Here is a 15233-nt window from a genome sequence, read left to right on the forward strand (position 1 = left end):
TTGAACTTCATAACCCGAAACCAATGTCAGAGCGTCCAACGTGTTTGAGTAATATTACGTCTACTTTAGTTGATTAATGAAAAATAAGCAGTAAAATGTTATTTTTTATTTTTTAAATTGTTATTTTTTTTTTTAATTAAAGAAAAATTTTAAGTAAACGTACCAAATTTTAAACAGTGTAGTCAGGTCAAAAAGTTTATACATGTACTTCAACTACCCGAGGATTACAATATTCACCGAGCCCAAAGGTCGAGGCGAATATTGTACTTCTAGGGTTCCTAATTCATGGTATCAGTATTGACTGAAAAATAACATAAATTGTTTTGTTATATGATTCTATGATTAAATGATACAAACTAGTTAATTAAGCAAACATTGCCATCTTTTTTGATTGTTTACATTTGTTGAAGTCCTAGCCGAACACAGTGAGAAAAGCGGGATTAAGATAAACAAGTAGGAAAAAAAATATGTTCACCTGGAACTGAATGCAAGTAAAATAAATTTTCATGATCAGTTGTATCAATTTCAAAGTTTTTTCCAAATAAATGTTATGTTCACCTGGAAGGTCGGGTGCAGGTGAACATAACTTTTCATAACTAATTTTATCCATTTATTGGCCCATTGAAAAAAAAATGTTATGTTCACCTGGAATGTCTCGTGCAAGTGAACATAACTTAGCAGGAACCTCCAAAGTGATACGAATGGTTATATTAATTTTGGTCCTCCAATGACATCCTGCATCTCATTGCAGTGGACTAGGACATCAGTTTGATTGACTGATTGTATGCTGTTTAACATCCATTTCGAGACTTTTTCACTCATATAGAGACGTCACCATATACCGGTGAAGGGCTTCAAATCGGCACTCATGGTCATTGAGCAGTGCGGGTTCTTTACCGTGCCAACAACCACCGTGACACGGGACGTCGGACTTTAAGGTCTCATCCGAAAGACCCCTGACTTTCATTTCTAATACCGGGCGCTTGGCGAAGGAGCGGTGACCACCTATGTTTACATCTTAGGTTTGAGGCGGCGCGACGAACGAGAATCGAACCCGTGCCTTCCAATCAAGAAGCGAACGCCCTACCTCTAGGCTACCGCGGCCGGTGCTAGAACATCAGAAATAGGACATCCTAAAACAACCAAGAAAGATGACGAGGTTTGCTTAACGAGTTTGCATCGTTTATCTTTGAATCAAATAATATTTTTGTTCAATTCTTAGTTTTCTTAATACGTTATCATTACTGAGTCTGATCGAAAAAAAAATAGACCCCCTCAAAAAAATCCCTTAAGTATCAAATGAAACACAATTCTTTTAATACTCAGCACCTTGAAGATGGATGAACATATGTTTAACATTTAAGTCCTACAGGGTATCCATAACCCTGTGCGAAATCAAATCCGTATGTTATTATTCCGAAGGGATGTCCAGATACACTCGTTACCTCATGTAGACCAGGTGCGTCCATCTGCATTGTTATTACGGAGTAAACTTTATCCTTTAGATGAACGGTCTGCAGATTAGAGTTATAGGTATCGTATTTTCTTCCGTCGATATTAATATTATCAACTTCATTAGATTCAGTAATGATGGAAATATAAGATCTGTACTGAGTTTGAAGATTTCGTTTTGGTGGGTCAGGAACGATAACTGCGTACTCAGATTTAAATTGTTCAACAGAGGGAGTTAAAATCATTGCTCCACTGGCTGTATCGAAATGCGACTGCATCGTTTTCGGAACTTGGACAACTAAAACGGGTTTGTCACTTGAAATATTAACAGACCTTCCATGCAAGGATTCAAATACTTGAAAGGATCCCTCGTTTGGAAGCGTTATGTACTTGTCCTCAACAGTCACGTGCGTATTTGGAGAAGAAGCAATTATCTTGTAATAAAAACTATGCCTGTCCTGTAATTTCGGAATTATAAAATTTTGTCCGAGAAATTTCACCGGTGGTATCATTTGAGTAAGAGTTTGGGCGTCAAATATCTTGGACGAATCTATGGGTTTTGGAACTACTGTGGCCGTGTTACCAGAGAGAACGGAGACTGGTTTTGAGCTATGAACAACGGTTCCGGTAAAATCTGTAACACTTGCTAATTGAAACGTTTGATATTGATCCAAGGTAACGTTAATTGTATCTCCGTCACTATAACTTTTACCGTTGTATTCTATAGTATCGTTTTCGCTGATTGAAAGAATAAATGAAATTTCTGTATTGTCCTTCAGAGCAGCAACTGTCACGTAAGATGGATTTGCTCCATCAAAGGCAGATTCAGTTGATACAATGTATTTTTTAGCCAAACAATGCGAAGGTAAAACCAGATAACCCGTGTCAAAAACATTTCGATATTCTTGCACATGCAGTGTTACGTTTACATCAGTTACTATATGTACAGACTTATTTTCCTTTTGAAGACCTTTAAGAGTAATATGCGGATCTAGTTCGATTAAATTATCCCCCTTTGTTATTGTTGTGTTAATGTATGCATTGTTTTCGGGAAGGTATATACTAAGGTGTCCATTCTGGGTGGATGTAAACAGCAAAGTAATGTTGTCTGCGTCATTTCCGTTTTCGTGTTTTGAAAAGGCCAGAAGGAACTCCTTTCCTGCAGTACCTAAATGTAGAGAGAGAAAAAAAGAACGTTTTCATAGAAGAGGAACAATACAGCAAAAATAAATACATTTGCTTTGTAATTCCCATTTATGTTTCTCCATAATCAAGTCATTCTGTGCAAGCTTAGTCAAGATTAAATTCAAGTTGTGTGCTAATACACTTTAAACCACAGACATGTACATTAATTGAGTTCATCCTTTGTTTCGCTCTAATGCATTATGGACTAAGTATTTGCTATAAAGCCACATCCTCCTACAACACAGCAATACCTGCCTTGAACATTGAAAGGTCCCTTGCTGGGTGTGGTAAGGGAGGAAACAGAAGACTGGGTGGAGAATATATGTGGCCTGGTCACTAATTCTGGAGCTGCACTGCTTGATATAGACCATGGCGATGAATTTTCGACAGATTGTTGGGTTGGTCCTAAATTTAGATGGATATCAGCCTTTACAATACGTCAATGAACATATCTTTATGAAGGATATATTGTCAAATAGCATTTTACATTACCTCCTGTAGAGCACTCATAGTTACAGAGGTCCCCAGAGCAGCATTGATTACAGCCTACAGAGCGCTTCTCTACTAATCTCCTACCCACAACAACAACACCTGAAATATTTTGTTTCATTTTACCATGTCAAGAGTGTACTGTATACAGGGTCATTTTTGCCCCATATGCTATTTGCGCCCTTTGACACTTGGAAACGATTTTTCTCCAGTTTTAATTCGTCCTAACAGAGTTTTGTTTACGAGACTGTGCTCTCTTCTTTCAGTTTGCCCCGTTTTTTAAATTCCTCTTGCATCGAAGGCGAAAGGAGCGAAAAAAGAACGGGGCGACATTTTCACTGTTTATACAGTAGTTATCCGATTAGACTAAAATCTGATATGATCTGGTATTTTATTTAAGGTATGTCACTGTGTCTAACGATCTGTCACTTTCAATGAATAACAAATTATTTTGTGTTTAATATAGTGGATTTATCACTGAATCCTCTACAGTACTCTTCTTAAGCCATTGAGCATGCATGCACGGATCTAGAGGGGTTATCGGAGGTTCAGACTCCCCATGGAAGTTGCAGAGTTATTAAAAGTATATACTGAAGCAAATAAAAAATGACTTTGGACCCCCTCCCCCCGGAAAACGTGGAACCGCACCACTAGCACATCATAGTTCTTTATGTCTGGAAATGCACTTAACGTTTTAGGGTTTTTTTTTTTTTTGGCTTTTTTAGTTTGTTTTTATCTTTTGTTTTTTGTTTTATTTTTTGCTTGTTAAGATATTTTCTTGGTTTGATACGTTTGGAAAGGAGTTTAGGGGTTTTTTTGGTCAAGAAATTCAAGAAATTTCTTGGTTGGAAATTTTTTGACTTGGGTGGACACCCCCTGGAAAAAAATTCCTGGATTCGCGCCTGATTGAATGTCCCAGTCCTGCATCTTCAAGATTTTTTCTCCTTTATTTATCATTATTTACCTTCAATTATTTCCTTACCTTTATTTTTACTTTACTACGTTAAACGATTAATTGTGCACTTGTGTTGATTGTCCTGTTATTTTATAGTGCGAAAGTGCTTTTATAATCTGGCTTAAGCTTGTGTTTTCAATTGACGGAGGAGTTAAAAAAATATAGAAGTATGTATTTATTCTAAGCTGCGATTCATAGTTTTTACACTGACAATTTTTTCTACGCTGTATTATATACTGGTCAAGCCATACTTCAGTAAGCTGTAGTACGGTAACTACAACTGTCTGCAATTACTGTAAATACAATTTTATATATAAGAAATAGTATTTTCCCCCATACATATTATAACAACATTCAGTTATCATTTATTGGAAAAGAAAGAGGAATCAAGTATTCCTTTTAAAGGAAGTGAATTTTAAAATGTTAAACTTTTGGCACTGCTTAATGGCACAGCATGTACAGAACATTCAAGTACCTAATAATTATAAACGAATAAACAAATGTACGAGTTAGAGTTACTCGAAACAACAATGAACAAATAGACTTTCCTCTAAAGGGAAAGATTTATGTCCGTTTCTGAAGCTAATGAAATTCTTGCGCATGTTTATTCACAAGTAACTTATACTCTTTGCTTTCCAAAGAAAATGCATTAAAAAGCTTAATAGCACTTAACATGTCATGAAATACCGGTATCTATTACTAGACCTATTTTCATATTCAGATGAAGCAGAATTTATTCAGAAACTTATACTTTAGAAGAAAAAACACTTGCTGCGGCCTATATCTCGACATTTAGATACATGTATACCGACGACGTATTATCAATTAACAAAAGTAACTTCCATTCATATGTCGACTCGATATATCCCAGTGAACTTTAAATAAAAGATACCACGGAGTCTGACACGTCTGTGTCATATTTGGATATTTTGCTAGAAAAAGACGTTAATGGTAACCTAACAAAAAAACTTTTTGATAAACGTAATGATTTCAACTCTTCTATCGTCAGCTTCCCCTATGTATGTAGCAATCACCTGCATATGGAGTTTATGTCTCCCAATTGATTCGATACGCTATAGCATGTTCTACGTACGAACAATTTCTAAAATGAGGCAAGCAATCGGCAAACACGTTGATGAAACAAGGTTATCAACAGTCTCGTTTGAAGTCAACATTTTGCAAGTTCTATCGTCGATACAATGACCTTTTCAGCAAATACAATCTATCATTATTTCGAATGCTGACTTATTTTTTTCATACTAATTGTTAGGCCATTAATTACACCCTAAATTGTCTACTTATTTTTCCGTTTGTCCGATCATGACAAGGAGCAGATAGTGGGTATGACCGGTCGACAGGGAATGCTTATTCACCAGTTCCCACCTCTGATGTTTTTAGAAGTCCGTGTTTGCTCTGCTCCCGATCTGTATTGTTTTTATGGACTTTTGGGCTTGATTACTGTTCATTATCTCCATATTTCAAAACATGAAGCTGTCATTGCATAGTAAAGAAGAGTAGTCCGTTGCGTCACGTAAGCACAGATGTATAAAATCGACTCTGATCGGCCGAAGCCGATCACAAAAAAGGAAAGGAAAGCAGGACGCTAACCCTGAAACTCAAAAGCATTAGTCGTGAAAGCGAATAATTACATTTTACAGAAGCTTCGTAAAATTGCATCTTTATTGAAACGCACATTTCTTTGCGCTATCTGCAATAAGCTGCAATTTTTGTCCTTTAAATACTCATTCTCAAAGCTTTACAATTTGCAGAACTCTTGTATTATTGGTTTTGTCTTTCATGAATAATCTAGTTTACCAATAGGTGATGCAGTAACTGAGTGTCTATGCGTTGGTCTAGTGTGGTGAGTATGTGTTTGGACTCTTGTAGTATTGGTTGTGGTCACTGGATCAGTTGTCGTTGTTGGAACAGTTGAAAATGGTAAAACAGGTTGAGATCTTGTGATATTGTGCCAGGAGGACAATTCCTGTATTGCAAAGGGTCTGGAAGCAAAACTCGAACACAACTATGAAGAAATAGAAATCAATTATTTTCATTAACGAACAATATATATGTGAAAAATTTAATTTTAATTTATTTCTAATAAACTCGAAGTTTTAAGGAGAAATTCTTACTAACTCAGAGAAAATAATGTATTTCAGATACTAAACCGATGTTCATGAAATGTTTTTGAAATGTATACTGATTACTAAAATGCTGAACGGACGACATCGACAGAAGCAACGGAGATCTCTATCCGAAGAAAAATAATCAGTTTTTGAAATTTCAGCTTCTTTGAAAATAAAATGAAATAAAATTTTCTTTACGTCTTTGCATTTTGAATATTTTACAAATTTGCATTTAAAAAAAAAATACGAGTATGTTTTATTGAAAAAAAATCAAGATATTTGAAATCTAAAATTTTGACTTTAGGTCTGTTTTAGTTTCTGGTCTTTGAACCAAAAAAATGTTGCAGTTCATTTGACACGTTTGTTGGTTTCCGTTTTCAGAAATGTCTAAATTTTATCATAAATGATAATTTATTTTCAATGTCAATTTCTCCCGCGAAATCTTGCTTAAAATTATCGAAAGGTTACAGAGAGACCCCTCCCTCCTAACCACACGAAATAAGATTTTTCCAAGTTTAGCTTGCCATTGTTTTTGGAAGCTGCCCCCCTCCCCCCATTGCTACGGACCTGTATTTGTTGTTTTGACTTATTTAAGAGCAAATAATGATTTTTTCCTGACTTGTTTGACGGCTTTCGGGTGAGTTATTTATGTCATTTAGTACACTATTAACAACATTACATTAATAAACATATATTGGTAATTCTAGGAATTACGAATATAATTCCTAAAGAACAAAACAGATAGATAGATAGATAGATAGCAATAAGTGAGCGGTTAAGGTATTGAAAACAAGCCTCCAAAACCAAGAGAAAAATAAACTTAAAATAAAAATCCATAGAATAAGAGAAGCTGTTCAAAAAGAGCAATCAAGAAAGAAGAAATCATCAAAGATAAATGAACAAACATACGAGAGATCATTATTCCATTTACCAATGCAACATACGAAATTCATATTAATCTGTTTCACAAAAACGAGTCCAAAAAAGGTAACAGAGCATAACTATGTCCCATTCAAGATTAGAAAAAAATGAAATCTTTTGGAATACAGTTGAGATTTTGTTCACTTATTAGCTAAAATTGTTGAGATGACTGAATTTAGCATATTGCACCAAACTCAGCAATTTTTTTTAAAACCAGGAATGAACATCATCATTACCACAGTAATAGGAGGTAAGAAGACCTAAGATACCGTTAAGCTTACATTTTCCGGCAAAAGAATTGTCATCCTTCTGGATGAATCACAATATCAACATAGTCAGAAGTTAAATGATTTTTTTAACAAAAGAGGATACAATTAATTACACTGGCCAAAATGAAGGTGAATAGACGCTGAAAACAAGAAAAAAGAGAAGCTCTTTGAAGCCATTGAAGAACCTGGGAAAGTGTATGATGAGACACTAGGGGTAGCACTGAAAACAGGAAAAAGATAAGTCATGGAAAAACCAAGGAAAGTGTATGATGATACGCTTGGGGTCGCACTGAAAACAACAAAAAGTCAATTCTGAATAGCCAAAGAAAGTGTATGATGAGATCCTAAAATACGCAGAAAAGAATAAAAGACAAGTACCATGAAGCCATTGCAGAGCCTAGGAAAGTGTACGATAAGACACTAGGAGACGATGAAAACAAGGAAAAGACAAGCATATCATGAAGCCATTGAAAACAAGAAAAGGACAAGCACCATGGATAGGACAAGTTTCGGAACCTCGTAGTGAATCACAAAGACTGTTCACCATCATGGACACTCCATCTATAGGAAGAAATTAAAGGGTCAAAACACGGGATTACCTGAAGGATAAAGTGGCTCCATAAAAGTCAAAGCTGAAGAGAAATGTTGTCAGGCAAATAAGAAGCCTGATCCACACGACCTTGCACTTACCTTGACTTTAAGATATGACTTTGAGTCAATGTGATATTGCACTTGTAGGTAATTTGCGACAAACATTAAGCTTTGGCTTATTACGAGTCTAAGGTTCATAGCCCGTCCTTGATTTTATGATAAAGACAGACAACCGTATCCAAAACCAGTGTTTACTCAAATGTAGAGAATGTGAGGGCATAATTAAAAACATTACTACTATTATAAACACACCAAATGTTAGAAGTTAGAGGGATTTTTTAAAGAAAAGACACACGACCAACAATTCACCAGTTCAATCACTGGATTGCTCCAATAACCTTTAGATTTGCCATGCATACATGCATGTGATATAGATGTCAAGATTATTAAGTCAGTGGTTCAAACTGTGGTACCTGTGAGTGAATACATCCTGTCGAAAATATTCTATCCCCAAACTCAGCAATCTCTGTGATATGACAAACCTACAGAAAAAAACCCACTAAATTAGTAATTTTCACAATTATTCGTCATGAAATTATTTTAAATAAAGGTAAATTGAAAATTGGTCAATAGAGATGGTTTTATTACATTTTTAAAGATTAATATATAAAATTGATTGCACAAATCACTGTACTTTACTATTTACGACTGCTAAGTGAATATCAAAAAGAACAAAGGAAAGGAGAGGGACTGATACATGTACATACCTCCGATTCTCTACAGTAGGTTATTGTCTGGCAGGCTGAAGCGTTACGTATCTGAGTACACCCTAAACACACAGGACCTCGGTTGATTGGAAGTCCTTCAAAATATATACACTGTTGTTCAAGACATACTGTTATTTCTTCCTTAAAGCTCATTGTCTCGGAAAAATAAACATTGTGGATTGAGAATTAAGAAAAAGAGTTTAAAGAACTACATATATAAACAGTCTTAATGATAATTGTCTCAGTAATTTACATTATAAATTGCAGTCTTGTTTATTTTTAGCTGAAATAATACTAGTATTCACATATCACATCGTACAAATATAACCATAAAGGAGTATATGAGTTTAAATTCTGAATTACCAGTATTGTATTTAGTTGTTGTAATTAACATGTAGATATGTTGCTTGTGAAGGCTCTCTCCACTTCTAAGTCATTTAAATCAAAATATTGACGTATTGATTTTTAAAAGTATAAAAAATGACAAACCTGGTTCGCCGCAACCTTTCGAGTTGCACAGATCTGACTGGCAACATTCAGTACATGTTATCGTCTGTGTTACTCCGTCTGTATAAGCTGTTACAGAACCGGTAGAATTCTGTCTTACACATACCTGATCTCCAAAAAGATGACGGCTTTGTACATTTCCAAAATTGATTGATTTTTAAGGAACTATGAAAAATTCCATATATTACATGGATATCAAAGCTATATAATAATTGGATAGAGGGAAAAAAAATGTATGAATTCTCTTTTCTAGCTAAATGTTTGCTTACTATAGAATCGAATAACCTTGTATTGATACGCCATATATACATGTTCTGAACCTTTTTTATTATGCAAATAATTGGCCTAAAGTATTTCAACAATTGTTCTGCCAAATTATTCTCTTTCAGAACAATTAAAATATATATCAAATATATATCAAATGTACTATCAAAGTTAGCTGATCTAGACTGAATTTGCTCACCTACAAATTGAAATGAAAGTCATATAAAATTGTGTTGTGTTCAAATTTCATAAATGTTAAGCAAAAAGCGGTGGAAGGCAAAATGTTAATTTAAAAATAAATGTATCTTTCTTTGATATAGCACTGTATGCTGCATAGTTCTATAAATTATTTATTTTATAAAGAATCACATGTAAATTTCAAAGTGTATCATCATACACAAATTGCATGACAAAAAGGAATGGTACGGTTCGATGATGAACATCAAAATACATATAAAAAAAAAAATCCATGTTTCATTCACAGCTTTTAGCTCAGATGAGCATGTGTTAAATGGACCACTTATTTTAGAATTTCATATAGTAAAATCATTACCAGTTTGAATTAAAGATATTAATGAAGCAAACTTTGAAAAGAAGATTTTTGTGTTTAAAAATTTTTGGACCCCTAATTGGCCTTCCGAGAAATTCCAAAACCTTTTTACACATCTACAGGACACCACCAATCATATCCCAAAGCATGATTTGGCAACTGCCTAAAGTGGAAGGAATTTTTGAGAAAGAAAATAATGTGACAGACAGGCGGACTGGTATAAAAGCAATATACCCAATCATTAGAAAGTGCTTGCATCATTATGAAAGCTCAACCCTTTATTTTCGCTTCACACTTCACAGCGTGAAGATGCCTGATCTTGAAGCTTGAATACGTTCCGGTGTTATATTCGATTAGATTTTTCTGCCCTCTCTACATAGCTAGGATAAAATAATGTTTGTGCCCAAATGGATCCTAAAAACTCTCCTAAAAGAAATAGGAAGTTAACAAACAGTAATCAAGCTCAAAAGTCCATTGGAACAATACAAACTGGGAGCAGAGCAAACACGGACCTCTAAAAACATCAGAGGTGGGAACTCGTGTTATGGAGGAATAAGCATCCCACTGTCGACCGGTCACACCTGCCTGTCACGATCGGGCAAACGGAAAAATCTCACAATTTATTGTGAAAATAATGGCCTAACAATTGTTGAATTAGTATGAAAAACGTCAGTCAACATTCGACATAACGATAGATTGTATTTGCTAACAAGATCATTGAATCGACCGTAGAATTTGCGAAATTTCGACTTTAAACAGGACTGTTGATATTCTTGTATTATCAACTTATTTGTCAATAGCTTGCCTCGTTTAAGAAAATTGCATGTCGAGCATGCTCTTGCGTATCGAATCAAATGGGAGACATAAACTCCATATGCTGGTGATAATGGTATATAGCTACATAAATAAGGGGAATTGACGATAGAAAAGTTGAAACCATCAAGTTTACCATAAAATTTGGTTGTTAGATTGCCATTAATGTTTTTTTTTTCTAGTAAATTATCCAGATATGAAAGACGTGTCAGACTCTGTGGTGTCTTCTATCTCGAGATTTCTTCTGTTCATGTATAAGATGTTTAATAAAGTCTTCTTCATTTGAATACAAAAATAGGTCTACTAATTACGGGGTGCAATTAGTACCTAAAGGTATTCCAACAGATTATTGGAAGACTTGATCTCCAAAAAATACATAGATATTGTCAATCAGAAATTCAAGTATCTCTTTAATATCAGCTTTGGAGTACTTAATTTTTGTACAGTCAGAAGGTTTTTTAACAAACTAATTTTGCAAATGACCAATGACAAGGTATGTAAATTTATGATTGAGTTCAATTTCTTTTGAAAAAGCAGCTGTCTATGATGTCAAAAAGTATGGACTTTACTTTATCATGACGAATGGTTGTATAAACTGTCGAAAAGTCCTATACCTTTTGATGTTATTGATTTTATTAAAATTTTGTGATTTCAAATTTTCTAAATGTTCCTTGGATTTTTAATCGATTTTTTATTGGTGGGGGTATGAAAAGACATACATCACATGTAAAGGATTGTATAAGTAGACAAACATTCTCTCACATCATTTAGCATACATCCTGAGTTGTAGCGAATTCCGTCAGATGAAACCACTTTTTCCACGAAACAGACCTAAAATCAGATCACAAGTGTTATAATTGACATAGGGCCGTAATTTAGAAATACTGAACAATTATTCACTGCAGAAATAACTAATACTAAATGCCAAGGTTAATTTTGCCTCATTATTATGGATATTTATAACTTTCATCATTTAATGAATTTAAAAAGTTTATTAAAAAGTAAAATTTCTCTTATTTTGCAGTCATTAATGCAGCCATTACACTCAAGGCCCAGCCTCAAAGGTTTAGGTCACTAAGCCATAATATAGACATTACATGATGTAAAATTGCTATTTTTTTAGAGCCCTTGACTGCAATGTATTCAATTATGCTTACTCATGGTCTATAAATTTATTCACAACTATAGGTCACCGGAAAATTAACAATTTTTGTCAAGGAGAAAATAAGTTTTATGCAAAATTCAGTGCCTGGAATCCAATGCTTTAACAATTAAAATGTTTTGCTTAGTTTTACTTACCTCGTTCTCAGCACAGTATGTTATACCATGGCAGTGACGTGGTTGAATGACGTTGACACACTGCAGACACATCAAGGCTAATCCTGGGAAAGAAACAACTAGTAAAACGGTGTTATAGAGCAAAATTTCCCCCATAGTAAAGAATGCCCCCGGATTAACTGCTTTATAGCAAATACTCCCTTGTGGGAATTCTGCTATATATCTAAGATTCTTAATTTATGAGTTGTTACTGAATAAAATACTAATTATTTCATTCATCCTAATCATCCCATTTCTCTTGCTTTTGGGCAGCAAAGCTTCATATATCAGTTTATCTTATATTTATGGATCCTTTTAATTGTTGTATTATACTCAGGTGACCTTTAAGGCCCTTGGGCTTCTTGTTGTACGGAGATTCGTTTCTGTCAAAAATTAATATTTTGGATTTAATAGTTAATTTTATACCTATTCATCTTTTGAATATTTATAAACACTGTACTATATCTATAGGTATATATCGTTATTAATTATCACCTTATTTATGAGTAAAATAATTTTTGTTTTCTTGTTTAAGTTTGTTACCGTTAACATAATAAAACAATGCGCCGATTGTTTTGTGGACATGCTATCTGCAAACACAGACGTTAAATAAATCTTATATTTTTCAGCATAATGTGAAATAAGAGCATATTTTATAAATAGTGCACGTTTTTGAGGGTAACAGTTGAAATTGACACCCCAAGGAAAACCATTCTCAACCGACGCGTCAGCGGAGGTTGACAATGGTTTTCTGAGGGGTGTCAATTTCAACTGTTACGCTCAAAAACGTGCACTATTTATTTTATTATACTGAATGTCTTATTGATTTCGGATGTCATAAAAGAATTCGGAGATCGTCGTTAACTTCACGCTTAGAAAGCTTTCAAACTCCCCGCTTCTATTTTTCTCAATAGGAAAGCTTCGTAAAAGATTTACCAACCTCTTTATTATTTGTTTGCTACTCAAAAAGTCCTTTAGCACCTAAAGTTTGCACTCGCAAGGATGTTTCGTCTGTCGTTTGTCTTTTTCAAGTAAGCTACATCGGACGCAAGCTTTTATTGACGTCGTTTATTTGGCTTCTTTCAAACGCACAACCGACGTTTTGAGAATTCTACGGTGAACCGTACGCGCATGATTTGAACGCATGTGATATTTTCGTAATGTTAGCCGTTGTCAAGTATGTTGCTAACGCTGAGGGTAATATTACGGATTGTTAAATGTGTCTAAACCAATCAGATTTTAGTATTTAACATGAAAGTATAATAAATGAATATATCTTCCATGGCCAACATGTGTAGATAGGTGTTGATAACTCATGGACAATATCTGTTTTAAGCACAGGCCTTTGGATCGCTTAAATCCGACTTTAAAAAAATGGGTTTTTAAGACCTTAATTTTTTTATATAGCGATCTAAGGGCCTGTGGTTTAAGTAATCTTAAGGTCAGATGGCACAAAAATAATTTGATGCTTGGTTTGGTATTTAAATATTTTATGGACCTTTTTTGGTTGTAAATGATGCAAATATCAAATATCTAAAATATTATGAAATTGTGAATTATCTATGATGTTCAAATTTTACCTTTCCTCAATTATCCTTATAAATAAACTTTTTGTTACTTTAAATCACATATTATGGAACTTTGAATAAAAAAATATAATCTATTCCGTTAAACTTATTCATTTTACTTGTATAAGCATGACTTTAGTTGTTATTTTCATGATATTTGATAAAAGTTTTTTGTATCACCTGTCCTTAATTTCCCTTGTGATTTATAACTACATGTATGTGTAAATTTGTCAATGTTTTCAATTATAAGCAAATTCCGGGTTATACCTCCATAATTAGGTTTCACGATGTCATTGGGCGTTCTAATGCCTCGATTAAACGGAAGAAGGCCAAAACAATAAAAGAGAAAATGTATATATAAGCTTATATTTGGTATATATGGGGTAATAAACAACTGAAGAGCATAACCTTTCAGTTTTGCCATTTTGTAAAATTTAGTAATTTTATTTACTATTTGAATTACCTTGTAAAAAAAAACAAACAACAACACTTATCCTAAAATAGTCCAAGATATTTTTTTTTGTTGAAAATATGACATCTATAATATTGAATCTATACACGAAGATAGTTATTAGAGTTGCTTGTGAGCTTTTATCGAAAAATAGAAATGAAATTACGGATCTTTGATTTATAAGCATGAAAAAGTTAAATTTTTTGTTGTCTCTTACTCTGGCATTAAATCTTACCTTGTGACAATTCTGCACTCAGGAAAAGCAATATTGACACCAGATCTAAAATATTTGTATATATATATATATATATATATATATATATATATATATATATATATATATATATATATATATATATATATATATATATATATATATATATAATCTGTTTGGGATCCGATTACATATATAAGAGAGAGTTTTGGCATTGATAATAACTGTCATGACTAAAAAGTCGTATGTGCAGTAATAATAATATGGCCAATTAATCACATTGAATACATTTGGAACTTTAGATCTTTTCACGTACTACAGAAGTAAATCAATCTGTAATTTGTATATTCATATTTTGAATGTTTCATACAATGTACCTAAGTTTGTTTCTCAGTATGGTATTGTAATCATTAAAACTTACTGTTCATTGTGTGGCGTTTTATAGATAAGAGGCCGGTAAAGCTGATATGGATTGAAGGTACGGTACGTTGTCTACTTTGGTCAAAGTATTTGGAACTCATCGCATACCTTGAAATGATTTATTTGATATGACTGTGCAATGTTGAAATATACTTTTGCTAAGTTAATCGGCAGAACATTTTGACAAATGTAACTCTTTTCATAAAATGTACAAGGTGAAGATAAGTGGAAAACAGTGATCAATCTCATAAACCCAGGGAAAAAAAAACAACAAACAAACAAACAACAATATCAAAAAACCAAAAAACAAAACAAAACAAAAAGCAAACAAACAAACAAAACAAATTAAACAAAAAAAAAAACCAAACAAACAG

At 33.6% G+C, this 15233-nt stretch overlaps 1 protein-coding gene across 1 annotated transcript; it reads right to left on the reverse strand.

Moving 5' to 3' along the window:
* Positions 1–1300: 1300 nt before the first annotated feature.
* On the reverse strand, positions 1301–14869 carry LOC133204727 (uncharacterized). Its single transcript, XM_061340465.1, has 11 exons — positions 14861–14869; positions 14461–14505; positions 12189–12271; positions 11652–11720; positions 9245–9368; positions 8756–8850; positions 8462–8530; positions 5897–6104; positions 3130–3228; positions 2893–3042; positions 1301–2620 (listed from the first exon to the last, which is right to left on the reverse strand). Exons 1-11 carry the CDS (start codon positions 14865–14867, stop codon positions 1353–1355), a joined length of 2217 nt encoding a protein of 738 aa, XP_061196449.1. The 5' UTR covers positions 14868–14869; the 3' UTR covers positions 1301–1352.
* Positions 14870–15233: the final 364 nt, after the last annotated feature.

Source organism: Saccostrea echinata, unplaced genomic scaffold, assembly GCF_033153115.1.
Source record: "Saccostrea echinata isolate AGI-Se365-2 ecotype Australia unplaced genomic scaffold, CSIRO_AGI_Sech_v1 ptg000054l, whole genome shotgun sequence".
Taxonomy (NCBI): Eukaryota; Metazoa; Mollusca; class Bivalvia; order Ostreida; family Ostreidae; genus Saccostrea; species Saccostrea echinata.